General features: G+C 38.7%; 2 protein-coding genes across 4 annotated transcripts; one reads left to right on the forward strand and one right to left on the reverse strand.

The window, feature by feature from the left end:
* Positions 1 to 401: 401 nt before the first annotated feature.
* On the forward strand, positions 402 to 13,169 carry tor4aa (torsin family 4, member Aa). The gene is made up of 4 exons (XM_086301535.1): positions 402 to 639; positions 768 to 788; positions 5,006 to 5,473; positions 7,068 to 13,169. The coding sequence occupies exons 3-4, from the start codon at positions 5,006 to 5,008 to the stop codon at positions 7,923 to 7,925; spliced, it is 1,326 nt and encodes a 441-aa protein (XP_086157661.1). The 5' UTR covers positions 402 to 639; positions 768 to 788; the 3' UTR covers positions 7,926 to 13,169.
* LOC147326353 (non-selective voltage-gated ion channel VDAC2) lies at positions 10,162 to 22,946 on the reverse strand. 3 transcript variants are annotated; one of them, XM_086301539.1, is made up of 10 exons: positions 22,814 to 22,919; positions 22,241 to 22,336; positions 20,063 to 20,133; positions 19,288 to 19,337; positions 15,048 to 15,200; positions 14,909 to 14,961; positions 13,859 to 14,080; positions 13,233 to 13,383; positions 13,074 to 13,131; positions 10,162 to 11,411 (listed from the first exon to the last, which is right to left on the reverse strand). In XM_086301539.1, the coding sequence occupies exons 3-10, from the start codon at positions 20,127 to 20,129 to the stop codon at positions 11,320 to 11,322; spliced, it is 846 nt and encodes a 281-aa protein (XP_086157665.1). In that variant the 5' UTR covers positions 20,130 to 20,133; positions 22,241 to 22,336; positions 22,814 to 22,919; the 3' UTR covers positions 10,162 to 11,319. The 3 variants fall into 3 exon arrangements, with proteins under 3 accessions (XP_086157665.1, XP_086157662.1, XP_086157666.1); XM_086301536.1 differs by lacking the exon at positions 22,241 to 22,336 and having other exon boundaries at positions 22,814 to 22,946; XM_086301540.1 differs by lacking the exons at positions 19,288 to 19,337; positions 20,063 to 20,133; positions 22,241 to 22,336; positions 22,814 to 22,919 and adding an exon at positions 18,693 to 19,277.
* Positions 22,947 to 23,748: the final 802 nt, after the last annotated feature.

Consider the following 23,748-nt stretch of genomic DNA (forward strand, 5'->3'; position numbering starts at 1 on the left):
CAAGCTGGTTACAGTTTCCAGCAGCCCTAAATGTCCCCAAATATTTCCCTAAACAACATTTACAATCATATAGAGAGGAAATAAATGCAACGATTATTGGGGTTTTCTCTATGTTATTATAGGGTCTTTACCTTACACCTTGTGGCAGCTGTTGTGATTTGGCGCTATATAAATAAAATTAAATTGACTTGAATGTGTGGTCTAAATTTAAGGAAAACAAGCCTCCTGAAATCTTCCTTACATCAAGTATATGAGATCTTTTGCACCAATATACAAATAAGTCCACCGTGATAAATGCTAATGAGAAACAAAGTCTGTGGGTTCTCGTGAGATGATTGACATTTCCCGTTTCTCATTACTGGCATAGCCAAGAAGAAACCAAAACCACGTCAACAAATTCTGAACGCATTGTTTGTTGACTTGATTACCAGCAGTTAAAAAGATATGTGTGTCACCTAAGATATCATTTTAATCGTGGGAATGAAAGTACTTGGGGTACATTTGAGCTGTTTTCTAACCATGTGTGAAAGCTGATAGCTAACTGTGAAAAAGCCTGAGCTGCAGCTGGACAGAAGAATGCGAGAATAAAAGAGGAAGCCAGAGGAGGAGCCAGCATATGGCCGAGAACAGGATTTAGAGGTAAGATAGTCAGAGGGAAAGGCTCTTCCTGAGTTGAGCTGTTGACTATATGGACGTTTTCTCTGCTCTCACCGCTGTGCTGAGCTATGGATTAGTCTTGCACTAAAATTCTTTTTTTTTTTTTTTAGATGCTTTAGACACGTATAAAGGTAAGTACAAAAAACCTTTTTTTGCCTAACAGCTTTGCAAGCAGAGTGTGCAGCTTGGTGAATCAACTGTTGTGTATGTAAAATACAAAGACAAAGAAAAAGGTTTTAGAAGGATACTAACTTTCTGCGTGAGGCTCATTTGTGTATATTTGCTCAACTTTCCACGGCCAAAACACACGAAACAAGAAAGAACTGCTCACTACAAAGAGATATTTTTGTAAAGTCAACTTCATGAGCAATAAAATCTCTGGCATGCCGTATCTTTCAGGTGGAAAAGACTAGAAAGATATGAAAGAGCACAGATACAGTCTTTCTACCCTCACGTGCTGTCCTGAATTCTTTTATGCTGAAGTAAAAGAGGCTTGGACACAGGGGTATTATAACTTTTCCGGAAATGACGCTGCCTCTTTGCCAAGATGAACAAGCCAACTCAGATTCCAATCATTGTTCATGTGCTCTGCTCAGTTCTCATTGACATTAATGCTGGCACCAAAAACTTTTAGCAGAAGTTATTTTCTATCCTGTAGTGCGATTGTGTTAATTTATATGTGACACTTGTCTGCTGTCTTGAGCTCTTCTGTAACTCACTTAAAGTTCCTCCTTTCCTATAGCCTGTGCGCTATAATACTGCAGACGGCCTTTGCACTACAGTTTCTGTGTGTGCAGAATACCCAAGGGAGTACATCAAGTACACCATCAGAGGGTCAACCTGACAGCCTTTGATGACCAAAAACGGTTACAAATGCAAGCTTGTAACCACAGCCTACTTCAGAACCTCAAGCGCACGAGTTTGCAGAACTTATGAAGTTTAAGATTCCTGTGAAGGTTGCACTCACTTGTTTGCGTTTTGGTTTGCCATAGAAGGTTCTAGTAGAGGGTTCACTTCACTCTTCGTGGAACAACATTTCCAAAATGAATCTGAATATTGGTTTTGAAGAAAAACAAAACAGCTCTGTGAAAAAAACCCCAAAACAAACCCATAAATAAATGAATAAAATACAAAAAAATCAGCCTAAAATATTAAATAGATTAATTAAATTCAATAAAAATGTAGCATACTAAACATCAAAAGGAACAGTGATCTTTATCTTCTAACCCTACCGGAAATGCTGGCTACATTTTTAACAGCCACTGAGGCTGCATGTGTCATCCTTCTTTTGTTTTTCTTCACTGTTATATCTGCAGCTATTTCTCACATTTGGTCTCTCTTCCTTGCCATTTTTGCCACCCTGCTGTTCTCAGAATTCATTTCCTCACGTGCAAATTTCATGCAGCTGTGAGTTCCAGTATGCTTCAAAACATAGGAGCAGCTGTATTGTTAGTGTCTTCTGACGTCCACCACTTCAGTATCTAATATCAGCGTGGGGTTAGCGTGGGAGGATCTTACTTAAATTGAGCAAAGTTTTTTTTTTTTTAAGAGAAAGGAGGACTGGGTGTATAAGTTGAGCTCTTCTTATTTGGATGCTTAGAAAGTCCTTTCTTTTTCATGAACACTAAAAATAAAGATATACTGTATATATAATTAAAACATGGCAATATTTCAACACTTATGTGTTATTTACAAAAGTTACAATAGATTAGCGAGTGCCAGTAGATTATCTTGCTGTGTCTAAAAATCCACTGCTTCTACTGGTGAGATTAAAAGTGTACTGTATATGTAGCAGCCTAGCTTCCCCCTGTTTCCAGTCATTTCATGCTAATTTTATGCTAATTGGCTCTTGGGGGGAAAGTTCCAAACCCATATGATACTGGTATCAATTTTGTCATCTATGGCTCATGCAAAACTTATACCAAGGGATACAAAACAACCATAGATATACAGAAAATGACGATAAAGCTAGAATACACTAACTTAGCAAAGAAGAAAATAATGTGTATTTCATCTAGTAAATAAGATGACATTAATACAGTGCACATTTAGCATTGCTGTTCAATAAATTTTCAGTACACAGTTCTTATTTGACAGGGTAACATAATAGAGCATGGCTGCTTAAAGACAGATATTTCCCCAATAAATGCAAAAGTCTTAATTTCTTTATGAAAATGAGAAATAGAAGCAAACTGAAACTTTCAAACATCCATGGAAATGCAGTATATAAGGAGAAAAAAAGTTGTACAATTCTATTGAGCTTGAAAGTCGAAGTCAGTATTTTAATTGACCACCTTTATGCTTCAACACAGCTTGAATTCTCTTAAGCAAGCCTTCTCGTAATTACTTTAACCTCCTACGACCCGAACTCTTCCACAGCATGCATTTTTAATTTCTCTTTGATATTTGGGCATATTGGGGCCCGATGAATGTAAAAACAAAGAATTACCAGTTTGTTTGTTTTTTACCTTATTTTTATTTTTAAGAAAAATAAGAGCCACATATGAGGATATTCGTTTAAAAGTATTTTGGTCTAAATAACCCAAAATGTGATGTCCACATATGTGGATGCCAGGGAGGTTAAGTAGTCTTTAGGAATGGTTCTCCAGCCTTCTTGAAGGACATTCCAAAGCTCTTTGGGTTTTGGCTGGCTTTGGTTCCATTTTCTGTCAAGATTATCCTGCACTGCTTTAATAATATTAGGACTGCGCTCTTGATCAATCCAAGACTAATACTAATACTAAAGGTATTCCAGCTATCAAGGTATACGTTGAATGCAATAGCAGTGTGTCTGAGATCATTATTCAGCTGAAAAACAAAACTGTTGCCAGTCAGATGCTTCCAAGATAGTATTGCATAGTGGATCAAGATCTGATGGTATTTTTCTGCATTTATAATTTCATAAATTGTGACAAGATCCCCAACACACTGGGTGAAATGTAGTCCCAAAATATGTCAGAGCCACCATCAAGTTTTATAGATGCCCGTAGATACTCACTCTTCCACCTCCACGCATACCGACGATATCTACAGAGTCAGTGTTGCCATTAATTTCCAGTTTCCAGTTCTTGTGTAATTTTATTATATCTCAGCCTGTTTTCCAGTTTCTAAGTGACAGCCACCCTTCCACTGAAAGCATTTCTAATGAGGCTTCAGCGAACAGTAGATGGATCAACTGAAAGGCCAGATGCATCTCTCAGGTCTTGTGTCAGGTCTTTGCTGGAGTTTTTCCTATTTCGTAAGGACATGACTTTCAGATACCATTCATCTGCAATCGATAGTTTTGAAGGCCTGCCACTTCTTCTTTTGTCCTCTGCTTGTTCCGTTTCCTCAAATTGTTCACGACACACTGCAAACCATGCTAACGTATGCGAGAATATCTGACAGATATAAGTTTTTGGCTGATAAAAATCACCTTGCTGGTGAAAAAAAAATAGATTTTTTTTTTTTTTTTTTACATCATCCGTTTCGTTTCCTGTTCCTATGTGACCATGATGAGTAAGATATTATTAACCCTGATTCTTGGGCCACTCTGGGGAAGCAGAAAGGCAACACTGAAAACAGAAACCCCCTTTTCAGGTAAATAAGAAGACTAAAGCCTTCAAAACCACTATTAAAGGAAACTTTGGAGGAAGTTGATGTCTTGCGTCATAGGGACTGGAATCAAAATTAAGATTAGGGAAAATGAGTTTTCCCCAAAACTGGATTTCTCATTGCTGATTCTATCATATTGAACTGGTGCATAAAAATGTAACATGTTTTTATTTTTTGTTCAAACCACAGAAAATAAGCTGAAACATTCACATATCCTATACATAAGTTACACATTGCTAAAAAGCAATCAAAGAAAAGATTTATAACATAGCAAAGTTGAATATCTGAAAAATATGTTCCGTTATACACTCAGCACTTGGTTGTGGGCTCCTCTGCTGCAGAGTTTTTACTGGTCATGGTCAGCAAAACATTAGTAGTAGCTTTGGTACCGTGGGCACGTGCTGAGTCCTGTCAGAAAAGTAAAACTGGTTACTCCATACAGCTTTTCAGCAGCACAAAGTGCTCTCAAATCTTCTGGTAGATGGCTGCATTACATTTGGACTTGGTAAAACACAGTGGACCAAGCATCAGCAACACCAGCAGATGGATGGTTCCTCAGATTATCACAGACTGTGGAAACTTCACACTAAACTTCAAACACCTTGAATCTGTGCTTTTCCACTCTTCCTCCAGAATCTAAGTTATCCCAAAATGCAAAGTTTACTTTGACCTAAGTAGAAGACTTTGGACTACTGTGAACTTTTTAAGATGCACTGGTGTAGTTTCTTCAAAGTCCTTTATTTCCTCTCTGCAGATGAGTGACCGAGACAGCAGCATCTCTGCCTCTCAAACAGAGGGAGAATTCGAGGGAGAGATGGATGAAGAGCTTGAGGGAGACACGGAGATGGAAGAAGAGAAAAGTGAGAATGGGAGAGGCAGTCCGGCCCCCAGTCTCTCCAACATCTCCTCCACTCTGCGCGCCGTTATACGCATCAAACAGAAGTACCAAGCGATGAAGAAACGGCGTCAAGAGATGGCCCTGGGGGGCCAGTGTCCCCTCACAGGCGCCCCAGGACGAACCAGCCCCAAAATCTTCACCTTTGATGGAATCACCCCCACTGCTTTCTCCTCTCCATCATCCAGCATCCCACAGAGGAAGAAGAGGAGGAAGAAGAAACGGGTGTTGTTTCCTGAAGGAGGGAGACGAAGGGCTGCACCAAAGCAGGACCGCAGCCGAGCCAAATATTGCCTGTATCTGCTCTTTGCCATCGTCTTTCTCCAGGTAAATAAATAACAACACATTTTCCAACAAGTGGTGGAATGCTTCTCTAATGTGCTCCTCTGACCTTTTTCTGGTGCCATTAAGAATTTGATTTGCAAAAACATTGAATGAATGAATGAATAGCTTCCATTATTATGACTCATCTCTTGCTAGTCTGCTTCTTTTGTCGCCAGCTACAGTATAAATAGGGAGGGCGGGAAAATTGTGCTATCTTCAGCTCATGTGTATGATTAAATATAGACCTTCTACTTGCTCAGTCATGTCCTAATTCATTCAGACGAGAAATACAACATGCCATGAATCAGTCTAAGGTGTGTTCATCTTTGAGGAACCTTGAGGCACTGTTCAGCAGAGATTGGTTAATCTAGCCGTCACCGAGCTGCTTTATTGTCACGTGTATCTTGCAGCTTTGTTTATGGTTTATTTTGCCATTTCAAATGTAAATATTTAAAACTGGTCCAAGTGTATTTCCTGTTCTAGTTTGCCAAAGTGAGAAGCTGGGCGGAAATCACTCTCAGCTGTTTGCCGTATAACTCCAAGGAGATAATCTGTATATCAGTATATTTATATATTTCTAAAGATATACAGTCATGCCAAAAAGAACATTTTCACAGAACGCCATATAGTCCTGTGAATGTAGTATTTATACAGTAGTATGCTTGCTGAAATTTGGATACTCTATAAAAAACACATATTTGGTGGAGTGAAATTGAGGTTTAAAAACTGTAAGAAATATGGTCCCTTCGAGGACATAGCCACACACCTCACTGTCTAATCACCCTGCATATTTAATACTTTACTTAGTGCAGAAATATTATTATTAACAGTTTAATTTCAAAATTAAATAATTCTGTATACTATTAATTAAATTGGATTCATGACGTTAGCAGTAGACTGGCTGCTACGCAGAACTTTTCTGCTTAAACACTCAAAGTAGAACAACTGTCATTCAAACATGCATTCCTATCTAAAGATTCACACTGATGAATACATCAGGAGCAACTTTGGATTCAGTATCCTTGGGCAAGATAATCAATCTAGAACAACTATAGTCTTCTGTTAAGCAGATGATGTGCTTTGCCTCCTGAGCAACAGGCACCCCTACTTTCACTTCGTAACACTTCATAACGCATGCGTCTGTAAACGTGTCAGTTATTTCTTCCCCAACACAGCAGTGAGATTGTGTTTTACCTTTGGCAAAATTTGAATTGCTAATATATGAATTGATCTAGTACAATAAACTGTGTAACACACCAGGAAATTGGGGGTTTTCTTTTGTTTTCAATAAGAAGATGTTTTTTTTAAACTGTATATTCTGACATATCTGGAAGTTTAATGATTGAAATTCAACAAGTTTATTAGCATTATATTCTACATTTATTTAAGTACACAATTGTTCTTCTTTTTAAAACCTTCTGAAGTTTCACTTTATATGTAATACTGTCTATATAAAGGTTCAAGGACTGCAGATGAGTCTAAAATAATTCTTTGTTTTCAGTGTTCTTGGTCCAAGGAGTGCATCCATTTTTAATGAATCCTCGAAATGCCCCTGCACTCGGCTATATTCTTAATAGCTGTGGTTTGTTTCTTTCAGGTCTACAACGCCATAGAGAACCTGGATGACCACGTTCTTAGATATGACCTGGAGGGATTAGAGAAGACACTGAGGAGGGAAGTGTTTGGGCAGCAGGGAGCTGTGGAGAGCCTGCTGTCCCACCTGAAGGACTACCTGTCTACCTACGTCCACAACAAGCCTCTGGTGGTATCCCTGCACGGCCCGACCGGGGTAGGTAAGAGCCACCTGGGACGCCTACTGGCCGGACATTTCCGCTCCGTGGTGGGTGACACGCTTGTGCTGCAGTACTATGTGCTCCACCACTGCCCCCAGGAGGCGAACGCCCTGCAGTGTGCCAGTGACCTCTCAGCTCAAATCTCGGAGATGGTGGAACGAGCCGAGGAGGAGGAGAAAATTCCGCTCTTCATCTTCGACGAGGCAGAGCACATGCACCACGAGATCCTAGACACGCTGTTGCAGCTCGTGTCCTCCAACCAGTCCAATGAATACCTGAATGCTATTTACCTGTTTCTAAGCAACCTGGGTCATGCACACATCACCAAACATATGCTGCACAACTCTTCGAGTATTTCCATGGCGATGACAGCATCAGGTCGTCATAGCAATCTGGTAAAAGAGCTGACTCCTATTTTACGTAGCATGCTGGAAGAGCTTCACCCGCTTTGGACAGAGGCTGATATCTTACCTCTCAGTCTTTTGGAGAAAGGTCACGTAATGGAGTGCTTCCTGGACGAAATTACTCGAGAGGGATTCTACCCGGATCATGCTAACATAGAGCGGCTTGCGGGGGAGATTGAATACTACCCTGCAGTAGGGGGGCACGAATATTCCCAGACAGGCTGCAAGCAAGTGGTGGCTAAAGTCAACCTGCTGTGACATGCTCTTGTTTGCATTCTTTTAAACATGGAGAAAAGGGATTGAATTTACAATTATGAAACTTGAATGACACGATTCAAAGCCAACGCGAGTGGTTTTGTAAGAATGTAATAAAAAAAATTCACACACAAAAAGGTGGGAATATTAAACTTTGTTGGGGGAAACAAGGAATAAATTTGGTGAACACTAAAAATGCGGCAGGCAGTCCCTGAAGGGTGGGTTCACCCAGTGTACATAAATAAAAGATGATTTAAGTTCCCTGTTGTTGTATCTCCCAAATACCTCTGAATAGCTGCATAGAAACAGGAGAACACCTAGACATCAGTACAGTGCTGGTTCACAGAGGATATTTCAGTAACTCCAGGGACAGTTCACCTAGCACTACCAGTAAGTAAAATGTAACTGTCTAATTAAACCAATCCAAACACTTAATGAACTGGCACAAAGGTATGTTCAGACATTCAGACACTGCTAAGAGTTTCTGGTTTGACCACCTTGACATTTGGAGCAGACACAAAAGAATCTGGGAGGATAAATCCCACTGACTGTTCTTCTGTATACATAAATCAGGCCTGGGCTGTGGTCGAAACCCTCAGTTATTGGACTGTGCTTTAAATCAGGCTCCAAATTCTTGGACCGTCTTGCGCCGGTCCAAGAATTTCACCTCCAGCAGCACAATACAAACGCCCCCGGCCGTCCCTCTTAATCATGGCCCCAGTTCAGAGAGAAAACCCACAAAATAGAACCGGAGTCCTATTCCATTATTCCTAGCTGTCCCTTGCCTACAGATTGAGTATCAGTCAGTGTCTGTTACACTCATGGTGAATTTTTTTAATTGATTTTTAAATGTGGGGCATTATAAAAGCAGCTCTATCTAGTCATGAATGCTAATAAAGAAAAACAAGTGAAGGATATACACCTTACTAATGGTCTTTTGTGGTATTGAGAAATCTCCTGGATAAGGTTAATAACATGCACTGGAGCTGTGTAAAATTAATATTCACTCATTTATGAAGGAGGAAGTTCATAATGCAAAAGTTACTAATACCTATTACAGGATGTTCACAGGATGTGTGACAGATAATGCAAGACAGCGCAAGAGCACATGGTAGCAAAGTGTCTTTGAAGGCAATCAATATATTTGAAGTCTGGTCTCTGGTAGGGTCATCCAAACAAAGACAGCACAGATGGGCATCACCATATATGTTAAATTGGACCCATTATATTTTTCCTTATTTTCTTTTATATATTAATATTTTATTTATTTTCATTATTTCATTATTTTTATTTTACTTATACTATATATAAATTCCCTATATATAATACACACCCAGTTACATTGGAGGATGATCATACTAAATGTATTTGCATAAAATGACATCAATGTAGTGCTCTAAATGCTCTTTCTGTTTTTTTCCTGCTCTTCTTGCTTCTGATGTTAATTAGAATTGGTATAGGAAGACAACTTTGAATGGGAAGGAGCTAAAAACCTCTTGTTCCAGACAGTGGAAGAATTGAGGGGCTCCACCAAAGCCCAGCACAAGTAAACCGTGAATCATGTAAAGGTACTAAATCAAAGTACAAGAACTTGCTAGTACCTGGGTGGAAATGACCATATTGTTTAAGGTATCTTTCAGTCCAATTGATATCAACTTTATGTGCAGAATTCACCACTTTAAACACCAACACTATTCTTCTTGATGCAAGTGCAACTTTAAAAGAATATTTTTATACTTTAAGAAATCTGTTTTCTTCTCAACAGACATGGCACGAAGGATAGCACATAACATTTGTTATGAAGCTAGTGGCACAAACTAGCTAGCTCAGTTTAGCAATAAGGTGGCTACAGATTAACAACTAGCTTAACAGCCCCATGTAAAGATAATTGCTTTAAATTATAAGGAACAATAAGCTATCACGTATAATTACATAAGATAGATTTTGTTATTAACATTCATGTCATGTGTGGTAATGGTAGTAAGGGTACATGTATTTTGGCCTGACAACTGTTACAAGCTTCTCTATTAGGGTATGTAATGGCAAAGAAAATGACTCCTACATTTAAGTTAGATCCAATCTTCACTTGTCATTTAGATCTTTAAAATCCCAAGATAGTAAAAGTCATGCTCAGCTCAGCTACAGCTACAGAAGCCTGGCCACCACTGCACTGTAAGAGCAATATAATACTAAATACTGAAGGCATTAATTGAGACAAAGAATTCAATTCATTAATAGGTGCTGTTTTCCCATTTTTTTTTATTATTAGAGTTCTCTTAGTTTACACTGGAAAAAATGAGGTACTGTGTCTATGTGACAAAGAAAAGAAAGTCTCATAATAATAATAATAATAATAATGACAACACAAGATGAAAAAGAAACATTCTGATGCAGGATTTCCAACCAAAGTAACAGGACAGACATCTGGGGACACAACACTCCTCAAGTGTTTCGACTGGAATTACTTGGAGGACAAGCACCTGTACTTTAATATACAGAGCTTAAGAGTGGAGATAGTTTTGAAGACACGATCACTGACAGCAACGAGTGAGGTCCCCGAGCAACATGAGGAAACAGCTGGCAGTCAAGTTAAGATAACTGGTGCCTCTGAGATACAGAAGCAAAATAGCCTCACTTTCATTGTAACCGTTGAGCTGAGACAGATAGATGAAAACAACACTGTAGAAATGTAAAAACACAAACAAACCCAAAGAGCTACCAGAAGATTCCATTATGTTGATTTCACCTACCAAAAACAGAAGTCACAAAGGGCTAAAAAAGCATTTTGAGACATGTGCAAGAATAGATCTAACATCGTTCATGTCGTCATTCCAGAAATCGGTCTTTAACTTCATCCACCACTACTTCAATATTTAATGATATGTGTTGTATGAAAACAATGACATGGATTAAATAGTCCTTGGATTGCAGCAAAAAAAGCCAAAACCGTTCAAATGGATACAAAAATAAAGCGACGACACTCTGCACCTTTTTTAACCAAGCAAATAAGCTTTAAGCTCTGCATCCAACCCTTCATTTGACATGCTTTTAGGAATGCAGTAATAACTCAGTACTGAAGCTTTAAATGAGCTACACATGTACACCAACAACTACTTCATTCAAGACCTACAGGGAAATAAATAGTTATTTCAAACGCCATAAAAACAATTCTCCACAACTATGCACCGCCAGTTTCAGGATCAGCCACACAACTTTTTAAGCATAATGCTAAGACTTGACTATTACTGTCAGAAATGCTCATCAGAAGTATGAAAAAGGGAGGGGTGTGTGAGGGAGAGTCCAGAGACAAGAGAAGGAGACAAGTTATCGTGATAGGAGGGTGCCGAAAACTAAGTGCTGAAGTGGGCTTCTTCTTCTTTATTGGTAGGTTTCGTGTTTACGCTTCAACCTCGAAGCCCATGCCGACTTTGTGTCCGCCGGCGTTGAAGTTCTTGCCATCAATGAGAGCTGAGAGGGTGACCTTAACACCTGCACAGACACAGTCATAACGTTGTAGATACACTTTCAATTTTAGACCTGTTCAAAAAAGTTGACATGGGGGCACGAGTATCAGTGCATCTATCCTATCCTAACTATCCTGTATAAGTGTGTGGTGTAAATTTCAAAGCACATGGTTTGCCCCTTCTTGCTTGATCAAGATCTTAACTCCTGAATTTCTTAGTCAAGGTTGCCCTCACAAGCTTCAAATTTTCGATCGACTGAAACGGGTTAAAATAAAAACATTTTGTACAACCAAACAAGTTGTTATGCTGTGTAACATGTAAATAAAACAAAGTGCAATGACTTGCAAACATCATAAACTCATATTTTATTCACACTAGAACATTAAAAAAACACAAACATTTCAAATGTTTACATTTTACTATTTCATGAAAACTATTAGCTTTTAATTTAGTGGCAGCCATACATTTCAAAATAGCTGGGACAAGAGCAAAAGGTCAATAACATGAGTATGGGGGTATGGGTATAAAGAGAGCATTTCAGAGAGCTAGAGTTTCTAAGAAGTAAAGACAGGGAGATATTTGAGTCTGCGGGGGGAAAAAAGTTGATATTCAGAATATTTTTAGAATAATGTACTTTAATTTTACGTTAAGATGTAATATATAATTGTGAAGACTTTGAATATCTCAGGATCTAAAATGCACCATTAATAGGGAAAGTTCTATGGTTTTAGTAAACAGACAAGATCTTTTACAGGGAAGAGCGTTCATGGTTCAGACAGTGCTAAACTCCATACTGTATATGTTACAGGAGCATGGCTTCATATTCGAAGATTCTAGCTGCTTAACTGGCCTGTCTGCAGTCTAGATCTTAAACCATAGGTGTCAAACTCTGGCCCGCAGTCCAAATTTGGCCCGCAGCCTAATTACATTTGGCCCGCGAAGCCATACCAAATTACTATTAGAGCTGGCCTACTGGTATTATACAGCTAATATATATATTGTTTAGTATTAAGCTTTGCTTGTTCCATATTCAGTTTTTCAGCAAAACTTATTTGAGTCCATAAGAAAAGATTCATTCTTATATCTGGAGGAAGATTTTTTTTTCAATAAATATTAATGTTAGCCCGTGACTTTGTTCCAGTTTTGAATTTTGGCCCACTGTGTATTTGAGTTTGACACCCCTGCCTTAAACCAACTAAAAATATTTGGTGCATCACAATCTGTTGTTTGCTTAGAATCATATATGCAACAAGAATATGAAAACATTCCCCTCGCAAATGTCCAGCAGCTGGTTTCCTCATTATCTAGACATTAACGTACTACTGTGTTACTGCCATCAAATTCATTATGACCTATTTTTTTTTCTTAGAATTTTTATACTAAACTTAGTTTAAACAAGTGATTTTTTTTACTTTCTATTCTGAATAAAAATTCCGTTTGTGAGATTTGCAAGTCATGGATTTACATATTATATACCATTGTATTGTATGGTCTTTACCTTACAATATAAAGCGCCTTGAGGCAACTGCTGTTGTAAATGGTGCGACATAAATAAAATTGAATTTAATTGAAAAATATCAGTTTTTTTGGAAATGGGGTTGTATTTTTAAACAACCAAGATCTTCCTGTGTAGGTTGGGAAAGTATTTTGCTGGGTGCCAATGGCACAGTTGAGGAAGGTAACTCACCTGGTCGAAGGCTCTGGGTGTAGCCTATTCCGATCAGACTGGCATTGTTCACTTTGGCCTGTAGGGGAAACATGACAAGGCGTCAGACACAACAGCACAACGGTTTGTGAGAATATGCTTCAGCAACAGTGCATGTGAATGTGAAGAGTCAGTCCTCACAGACAGAGAGGCATCTTTGTCCAGCTTGTATTTGGCAGCAATGCCGAAACGAGTGTTGTTGCTGCCAGCTGTCCAGGCCAGAGTAACCGCTGTCTCCAACTCGTCATTTACCTTTTGGTAGATGGAGCCGCCAAACTCAGTCCCGTCATTACTGAGAGAGAACAGACATTTATTTACTTAAGCAAACAGAAGTCTATCCTGCAGACCAGTCTCCAAATTATAAATTCATCCCTCTTTGTATTCCACTTATGACAACCCATAATGAAATTAGTAACTGATGCCCAAAAATGTGTTTTAGGTCACTGGGACAATTTGCCACTAAATTCAAATCAGTTCCAAGTGAACATTTCCATGAGAAAAGTCTGGTTCGAGATGGGAGGAGACACAAATCCTGTGGGGTAGTTGCTCTTGGGGTAGAAGGGTAGAGGGGTAGAAGCAAATCAAGTCCAATATGAGGATATTCTGTCTGTGGGTTTGAACAACCTTTAAAAAAAATGCTTCCACCCAGCAGGTTTTTGTGCAGAGCTTTGACTACAGCAACAGAAGTTAGATATGTGATGCCCATGATTTGAAAAGCAACAAAGCATCTTCACAAACTGTTTATGTACGTATGTAAAATCACTCACACATTGGTGTGAAGCTGGAAGTCCCCGGCCCTGTATCCGAGTGCAAAGTTGTTCTGAGCCAGTTTGGATTTGGCCGTATCAAAGGCCATCTGATAGCCTGCCAGCCAGCCTTCATAGCCCAACACAGCAGAAGCGTGGATGATGGGACCCTCAAAGTCAACATCGCAGCCAATATTCATATAGTCACGCTTGTAGCCAGTCTTGAGCTTGCCACTCTTCTTGCTGAAAAGTTGGTTAATCACAGTGATGAGCCATTAAAATACCAAAACCAATGACAACAATAAATTCCAACTTATCTGGAAACAATATGATGTATTGAATTCCCAGATCACACAGCTCCATGCTGTTAAAAAACTATTTAAACCACATGAATGAGCCACACTTTTGCATAAGCTGACATGTTCTGTTATTACTGTAAACACAACTCTAATTAGATTCTGACACAGACAGAGTAGGAAAGTCAAAAATATATTAGTAGAGAGGGAATGCTTTGATAAGGGCATGCCAAGAGAAACAGAGTGGCCAATAAGTTAAAGGAAATATAAGACACTGAGAAATCAGCTTATTCTTTGAGACTCTGTAGCGGTACATTACTATACATCAACGTGGATACAATAAGTAAGAATAACAACATTAATTATTAGAGGCATTGAAGTACGCAGAAGAACTTTCAAATTTGAATATATTCGAGGTGTAGTTGTTAGATGTTACTAATAATTATAGGAACCTCTATGTGTGTCCATCTTTTGTCAGCACACAATAACATGTAAAGAGTGAGGTCAGCTGGATGAAAACTTCTCTTATCTGTTGATCTATCAGATTTGGAAAATATTAGCAAACTAAGTGTACAGCTTTTACTATATCGGTAGTTAAAGGTTTAAAAAGGAGGACTGAATTTGAGGATACAAGAAGTTTAAAGCATGCAGCTAATTATTAACAAGGCAAGAGTGGAAAAAAGAGTCAGCACTCTGTTTATCCAGGATTGACCCAAAGTTAATACTGATTACATAACACAGTATAAGTCACACAAACCAATAAATGGAGTCTCACCCTGTGTTTGGTACAAAAGATGTATCCAAGCCAACTTTCAGTCCTTGAGCCAGCTATAGGTAAAGTAAAACTTGGAGTCAATAGTTTTTTTTAGGAACATTTAAACAATTAAATCAGTTTCTTAACCACAAACACACACCTGGTCCTCCACAGTGACTTCAGTACCCAGGGTGTTATCTGTGTTCCACTTCTGGTTGACGCTCAGGCCTAGCTCCTTCATCTTGTACTTGGTCTCCAGGCTCCCTGAGGCCTTCCCTGTATCTGTGTTACTGGAGCCAGATGTGTTGAACTCCTGGTGAAGGACCAATTAGCACAAAGCATGAGTGTGGAACGCAGGGTATTGTTGCGCAGATTGTTGAATTGTTGGATATCAAAATGGAAAAAGGAACTGAGACCAAATATAATTAGTCATGTCAAAAATACAGTGATAATCATCAGCATGTACTCTACATATTAAACAATACAGATACACTGACATAATAAGACAGTCTCACAGATGAATGCATGCAAGACACTAATGAGGCAGAAGACAAACAAAGTGAACACAAAAACTATGATAAACATGATGATTACAACAAAGTGATTATCTAAACTGCCACTGACAATAAGCACTAGAACACTTTTTCTAAACAAGAGTGCATGCTTAAAAACAAAGGAAAAAAGAGAACCTTGAAAAATATATGTAAGAATGCAATGTAATTCTCAGACAGTGGCTGTTGCCCTGACTTGCATTTATTAAAATAAGATTAGACTGCTTTTATGCATAGTGAAATGAGTAAGAACAGTGCCAAGTCATTAGAAAAACACAAATCCACCTCCCAATGTTAATAAGACATTTTTCTGTACTGGCATATCAACATCAGTCCTACCAGCAGAAATGTATTCTAGTTCCGATCACACCCATTCAAGTCAACAATGAAGATTCCACCAAATTCAACGCAGCATGGTTCAGAATTGGCTTTTAGCCTTGTGTCACTAAAATCACAATATTGTCAAAAATGTTACCGGATGCCAAGATGATTTTAGAGCCCTCTAAATGTTACCGGATGTGTATAGAATAGAGATATATATACAGCTACCACACATGAATGCTGTAGCAAATGTAAACAATATTAAATGGACTGGATCTTATACAACATGCCTCTTTAACCTATATTCATACAGGCACTTTTTTCTATACCTAAGTGCTTTCTGTGTAACATTAATCCAATTCTTTCATGTGATGGATGCGTCAAAAACCAACTTGGGATTCAGTACTTTGCCCAATGATACTTTGGCAGACTGGAGAAGGCAGGGATTGAACCACCAATTAAAAAAAAGTACTTTATAACAGAAGGTAAGGTCAGCTAATTAATCCATATCCTGAGCCTGAATTTAGCTGGCACTTTTCAATGTATTTTATAAGCTAACCCTCTCAGCTAACGATCACAGATTTATACAGCACAGCCCAATTACAGCTAGCTAGCTAACGGTATCTAGCTTGCCAACATCATTGCCAGTAAAATAATATCTGAAAGGTAATACGAGTTAGATAGTGTTCCAAATTACTTAAGGTAGCATTGTACAGAAATCTGTAATCTGTTAAAAAGTAATGCAACATGTGGCATTGTTTTTGTTTTGTTTTTTATTTCAAATTTTATTTTCAAAGCAAATTATATTTGATTTAAATTACAATCAGGGCTTTTCTCTAAATAAATTCTTTATTACAAAGTACATTTAAAGTGGTGCCCTGCTGATGATTTTTGTATCGACAAGTCTTTCAGTGTGTGCTAACGATAACTAATTTCATTTTACATGTCAAAGCAGAAAAAAAACCTGAGGTAATGATCAGATAAGTCATCACCACACACTATGTATGCGTCGCAAAACAACATATGTATATGAATCAACAACATATCTCTGTGTGAAAATCTGTCAACGAACTGAGACAACGGCAGCACAGTTTCTGTGATTGTACTTCTGTGAGTCCAAAGAGATGGTCCTTTAGCAAATCTCAATTCAGACACAAATATAAGAAAAGTCAATGCAGCTGTATTAGAGACTGACTAATACATGCATCATGTTGTGACAAAGGCCTTCATAGCACATGATGTCCAATAGGGCTGTGCGATATGACCAAAATCTCATATCCCGATATAAGAATTCTATCGTCGATAACGATATAAATCACAAAAATGTAACATTTTCTGTAAATTCTATGAATCTTGGGCAGCTCGACTTGCTTGAAGTGTTTCCAGCTGGGCGTCGTGTAGCTGGAGTTGTAACAGTGACCATCAAAATGATGAAAAAATATTGCCGTAAACAGTTTATTTTGCGACACCACGAAACAAACGATAGCGTAAAATGAAATGATAGATGTTTTTATATCATCATCCGATATATATCGTTATATCAAACAGCCCTAATGTCCAAGTTAAACTGTTCTAAAAGCTTAGTCACCATTACTGAAGCTACCAAACAAACACAGATGCTGCTTCCATCTTTAACACACTCAGGTGACATTTTATGGCATTTAAGAAAGATTGTGTGACTAAGAACCTCATCAATTACCTAGTAACTGACCAGGAACAGCCCTAGTCATTTCCCTGGGTAACTGCAAACTGATCAGTGTTAAGTCATTCGATTCATCCTATAATACAGAACACGACAATCAAAGTTACTGAGCTGTTTTGCTCTAGAGTAAAGGGGGCTGTTGACAGAATAATGAAACAATGCCATTCAGATTTTTTTTAAATAGCTATAAAAGTGTAGTGCAGCCCTGCCACCCAATGCATCTTTTTGCTTTCTTCCCGTTTTTAAATTCCTCCAAGTCTCTTCTTTTCCTTATTTTCTCTCATACATATCTTATTACAATGATGGCTGTGACTCAGGAGGTAAAGGAAGATCGGTGCCTCGATTCCCCGCCAATTTATTCTCAATTTATTGGGAAATATACTTAACACCGAGTTGCCTCTGATGCATCCGCTGAAGTGGGAGTGTATGTGCAAATGTTAGACAAAGGGCTTGGATACAGAAAAAAGTGTGTGTGTGTGAGATTGTGTGAATGACGCTTGAGTAAAAAGACATTTACCACTGAACATGTTCAAAGTTTCAAATAATGAGGACTGGTTGTTTACAACTACCCTGACTGCTCTAAACAGTCGTTTTCAGAAGTTTTTTTTTTTAACTCTTGGCTAAGCATGATGTCAGCAGGGAAATATCCCTCACATGGTATTCTCAGGCACACAGCACTAGTGATGAGCACCGAAGCCCCACCCACCCACTGTTCAAACCTTTTCTGTTCAAAATGTAACCAATCAGTGGCTAAAAAAGAAGAGAAGCTAAAATGTCTCGTTTCCACCAGTGAAATAAAGACCAAGTAAAACATAAATACAGGACTATTTTGAGCAGTAAAGGTAGCACAAAAAATGTAAATATTGAGCCTGAAATTAATATAATAGCTTAATAATATTCTTCTCCATTTTCTGGCATTTTATCAATCATACAACATACTGTTTGGTCAGGTATAATAATGCAAAAATAATGTAAAGGAGTACAACCCAAAGTAAAGACAATCTCCATAAAGAAATGGAAATAGTATAAATGAGTGTGAAGAGAGAGAAAATCATTTTTTCATGCTTTATGAATATTATAAAGACAAAAAAACAAATTAACCACAATAACAACTGAAAAAATGACTTGTAATTGAACAAAGGTTTAGGTAAGTTAACAGAACAGAAATCCATGGAAACTTGTTCTGAGTTACACAGACAGACAGAGCAGTCAGCCCTGACACCGATCTTACCATCTACATTAGAGAGCGAGCAGTCCAGGGCAGCAGCGTGGAGACAGAGCAGGGGTTAGGAAAGGTGACCAGAGAGACAGACAAGCCACAAATGCACACCTGCAGGCCTGTCATGTTTCTCAAGAACAGACAGCACATTAAGCCAAGCAGGTCCACATTCGTCCACCTGAGATGTTTTTACACACGAACTCAACAGACGTGTTCTAATGGAAATAACTCTGTTTGGTTAAGGTGAGGGTCACCTGAAGGAAGCAGCACAGACAGTATATGACATTCAGTCACTTGCTATGAATTCTCTAAACAATCACCTATCAAATTGCCACACAGAGATTTAATGTCCAGTCTGTCTGGACTTCTGCCTTCGTGCAGGCAGCACAATGTCTAAAGAGTTCAGAGGTATAGTTTATGTGTGAAAACAGCTTTAAATCCCTTTCAGCTCCGAGTCACAGCAGGAGTCCAGTTACTGTAATTAAATAAGGCATTGAGCATGAGAGGGTACCTGTGCAGCAGGATTTGGAGGTTAGAGATTAGCATGAAAAGGCAAAGGAAAGGTGAAGAATAAAGAAAGAACATGAAAAGAAAAAAGTGTTCTCACCACTCCGCTTTGTGATTTGGTCTTGAGGTCCAGCTTCACAACACCAAAGCCTGATTGATTACAAAATATGAGTTAATAGTTATTATGTGCAAGACAAATCAGAGACAGGAAGGTTTAAAAAGGCATAATTTAACATTTTTAGATAGATTTCCTCCACAAAGGTGGTTTATTAATTGTAAAGACTAAGCCACGTTGTGGTCAGACTAGCTGTAACATCATTTTAAAATGTTAAACGAGCAACAGACGAGCTTGTAAACCTTCCTTCACGGTTTCCTACACAGACTTTACTTGGACAGGCTGCCCAGGTATGCTGGCGGGCACCCAATTTATTTACTAAAAGACAAGTTGATTTCTTTTGTTTTTTAAAATTCAATCACTGCTTACCAGTTACATCTGCTCATTCTCAAGTGCTTCACCACATTCGAGGTGCTGCTCTGACAGTTCTCCATTTCATTCAGCTTCCTTTAGAGACTCTTGTCTGTTGTTAGATTTATACAATTTATATACTCCATGAATTCATACATAAATTATATATTTTTTGTACATACTGGTATCTCCTTCAAAAAACAAATATGTACCTTATATGTACAAAACTGTAATTTCAGCGTTCAAAAAATGAGTATCTAATGTCTGAAATTATATCCAGACTTTTAGTTCTGTTCACATCAGTGTATTTATTAAATGTGTAGTGTGGATAAGAAGCACACAGAATAAGTTGTACTTTAGGAATTCCCCACAGTTAATAATTTACTCCTAAGCTTAAAACAGTGCTCACCATATCCCTTGCTGAATATATCTTTGGCGGCCTTGCCCAGGTCTGAGTATGCTGGAGGGACAGCCATTGTGCTGGAGAAGATAAAGGCAGATGTTTCTTTTGTCAAATTTGAAACTTCACAATATTCTACACAAGTGTTTAAAGGCTTAGCAGTAAAAACTCATCTTTAGAAACAGGGTATGACCATCCATGTTGTTCATCAATTGGTTATACTGCTCAGTTAAGTGCTCATACTGAATGAGCACTTAACAAAAGTTAAAGTCTCAGTGGTTTTTGTATATAGTCACAGGTTACTTCACTAGATATACATATTCAGCTGCTTTTTAAAAAAAATATCTAATCAGCCAATAACAAGGCCACTGCATTAAGGCATGGGTATAAAGATGGTCATGACCTGCTAAAGTTTAAACTGAGAACAGAGAATGTTTGCAGAGCATGTCTGAAACAGAGAAACTATCCAGTGAGCAGCAGTTCTCCATGAAAATGCCTTGATGCAAGAAGTCAGAGCACAATGGTCAGACTGCTTAAAGCTGACAGGAATGCAACAGTAACTCAAATAACCACTCATCACAACTAAGGTATGCAGAAGAGCATCTGTGAATTCACAACATGTTGAACCATGAAGCACATGAGTTGCAGCAGCAGAAGACCGCCTGTCAGCCAAGAACTGGAAACAGGTTCCATCAAGATCACAAGCCATTCTCAAACTGGGTTCTTGAACATGATAATGATTTTCATTGTACTTCATTCTTCACTGTCTCTACAGTCACCAGAACCTTTTTGAAAGTTGCTGACGTTTGAGATTTTTTGCTGAAGTCCCCATTTTGTTAGGATGGACTCCCGTGTACCTACTGAATGCAATAACTGCCTGTACCTGATTAAACAGTCGGGTTACCTATTGACATCCAGCAGAAGGGAACAAGCTGTTCTTTGATACACTCCTTTTAAGCAAACAACAGTATTCAGGCAGAAACTGGTGTACTTTGGTTAAGCAAGAAGAGCCACCAAGCAATGCACTGAGTCAGGAAGGTCCAAAAAACCTCAAGCAGAAAACTGTTTCAATGCCCAATCCATTAGGTTCAACTCTATGCTGTTCTGTGTTTACTACACCACCAGTCAGCGGTTACGACCTGGAGAGCTACAGTGGTTTCACATGGGATTCACAAGCTGCACAAACACCTGGGTTAACTGCTCTGTTCTGTATCTCTTTTTCCTCGTGATCTCAAGAGCTTTGACAGACAATATAAGAATGAACCATAACCTGTACATGAACATCTACAGCGCAATACAGGACCAAATAACAAAGCTAAGCTGTGTTTTACACAGTGTCAACCTAACAGAAGCTACGCCAATGTTAAAACCACAACTAACATGTCCACTTGGATTCAAACCAGTTTCCACGAAACATAAGAATTTAAACAGTTGCCACAGTGAACATGAATCAAGTTCTGCTGCATTTTGGTTGTTGTGAGATGCATGCCATTGATGATGATGACTTTTACAAGGTGTTAAAGTGAGTAAACCTTTGATAATTAGTATGCAGGGTGCAAACAGCAAAGTGGCAGCAGTTTGTAGGTAATTCCCTCTAGCTACTGTACGCCAAGAGCTCTTTCTTGCGTATTTGTAATGGTCTTCTACTAAAGCATATACTGTGGTAAAGCGAGTTGACTTTAGTTCTGACAGCAGTACTGTAATTATCAGGCTCTGGCTCTCTCTTACTCTCATTATATTTGATGAAACATCTGCTGTTATTACTGCACTTATGGTAACCTACCCTACCTACCTACTATGTTGTTATTATATTATATTATATTATATTATATTATATTATATTATATTATATTATAGGAAACCACTGCACACACGTTTGGGTGTGTGTGTGTGTGACAAGATATGCACTCACAGTAAGAGCAAGGAAATGAGAAACTAGCGGTACTGTACTGATGACTGATGTAACTCTAAATAGACTCACACGGAGCTCTAAACGAGACATGTGCAAAATAATTTGGTAAATAAGATAAAGCCACATTTCCATATATTTGTACACGCGCGCTAACTCATGAACCGGCTACGATTGCTGCATGAAGAACAAAAAACTCAATGTGGGATAGCATACAAAAGGGGGGCTCCGTGTTTCTTTCTCTACTGAATATACTGCAGTTATAATCGGACTATTACCTTATGTGTACAAGCAGCTGGTATAGATAAGTTCCCAAGTGACCAATGCTAAACAACAGCTCGTTCTGCTCATCGCAAACGTTCAGTGCTGCATCTCTTAGTTGGGACAAAGGATAGCAGATGGCCGGGAGGAAGGCGTATAGGGGGTTTGACAGTCAGTTAGCTGGTTGCTGTCTAAGTTGCACTGACACACTAACAAGCAAAAAATATGATAGTTGCGAGCATATTAGTGACACCCTACTCCTTTCCCAAGCACACACACGCACGCACACTTTTATATCCAGCTAAACAGAAACCCCACTGGTACGGCTGCTAAATCCGTGCCTAGCTTGACTGTTCTGTGTCGCTGCAATGGAGCTCTAGAAACCAATGAACCAAAGGATTTAACTGTGCACTGCAAAGCTAAACATCATTACATAACAGATACCGTTAGCTATACCGTTACAACATGCTAGCTGGACATCTAACCTTGGAGATAAACGCACAATTCTCAAAGAAGCAACAGCACATATAAATAACTACGCAGGGGTTATAAAGATCAGCGATGTGTTTAACATTTATCAGCACTGTTACCGATGCAGCAAAGGTATTTGCAAAAGGAGTCTGCACAGCCCGGAGCGTCCCTGGCGTGATGCGGTGGAGTGAATTAACAGCTAACCTAGCTTGGAAATGCTTATAACGGGGACAGGGCACAATGAAGGAGATCTATCATGGCGCATGCGCGCTATCGACTAGAAGCGAACAAAGAGGTATTATAAGAGCAAGAGATATATCTGAGACACTGTTAATGTGAGGCAGTAAACGTTTATTAGAACACTTCGTGGACGCTTAGTCTTTGGACATTAATGCAGCTTTCAGACTGTCAGTCACATTTACTGTATCTTACTGTAGATAGATACACTGTGTGTCCAGGAGACGTGGCAGAAAGGAAGCAAGTTCTTCCCTTCCACCTGGGAAGAGAAATGGAGCAGAGGTAGTTTTGAAGGAAGAGAAGGCATGAGGCATGAGTTTGAAGCTGGAAATCAAAGGGGTGATGTAAAATGTTGTCAATCCATATATCCCAGAGGTTGGAAGACAAAGAAGAGAAAGAGGAATTTAGTAAGTTAGACGAAATGGTAGAGAGTATCCCAAGGATAGATAGGTTGGTGAACAGACTTGGATGGAATGGAAATGTATGTGAACGGAAGACATGTGATGAGGATGGGTTGGGTAGGGGTGGTGTTAAAGAGAGAAATGCAGGACAGATGGTAGTGGATTTTGGAAAAAGGATGAAAATAGCTGTGGTGAACACAAAGTTAAAAAATAGGAGGGAATATAGGGTGAGGTATAAGAGTGGAGGAATGACTGATCATTGGCAGCTCCATCTTCAACATCCTGTTGCTAAGTATGGAAGACAATGAATGTGGAAACATCAGTCGTCATACAGTTTTTGTGCTTTTGGACATATATTCTGGTCATTTACTTTTATGTGCTGTTATCTGAAATAAAACTGAATTAGTCTGATATAT

The sequence above is a fragment of the Aulonocara sp. 'chitande type north' Nkhata Bay genome, linkage group LG7, assembly GCF_057382095.1.
Source record: "Aulonocara sp. 'chitande type north' Nkhata Bay isolate Kocher_YH1m ecotype deep benthic linkage group LG7, A_spYH_male_GT1.1, whole genome shotgun sequence".
Classification (NCBI taxonomy): Eukaryota; Metazoa; Chordata; class Actinopteri; order Cichliformes; family Cichlidae; genus Aulonocara; species Aulonocara sp. 'chitande type north' Nkhata Bay.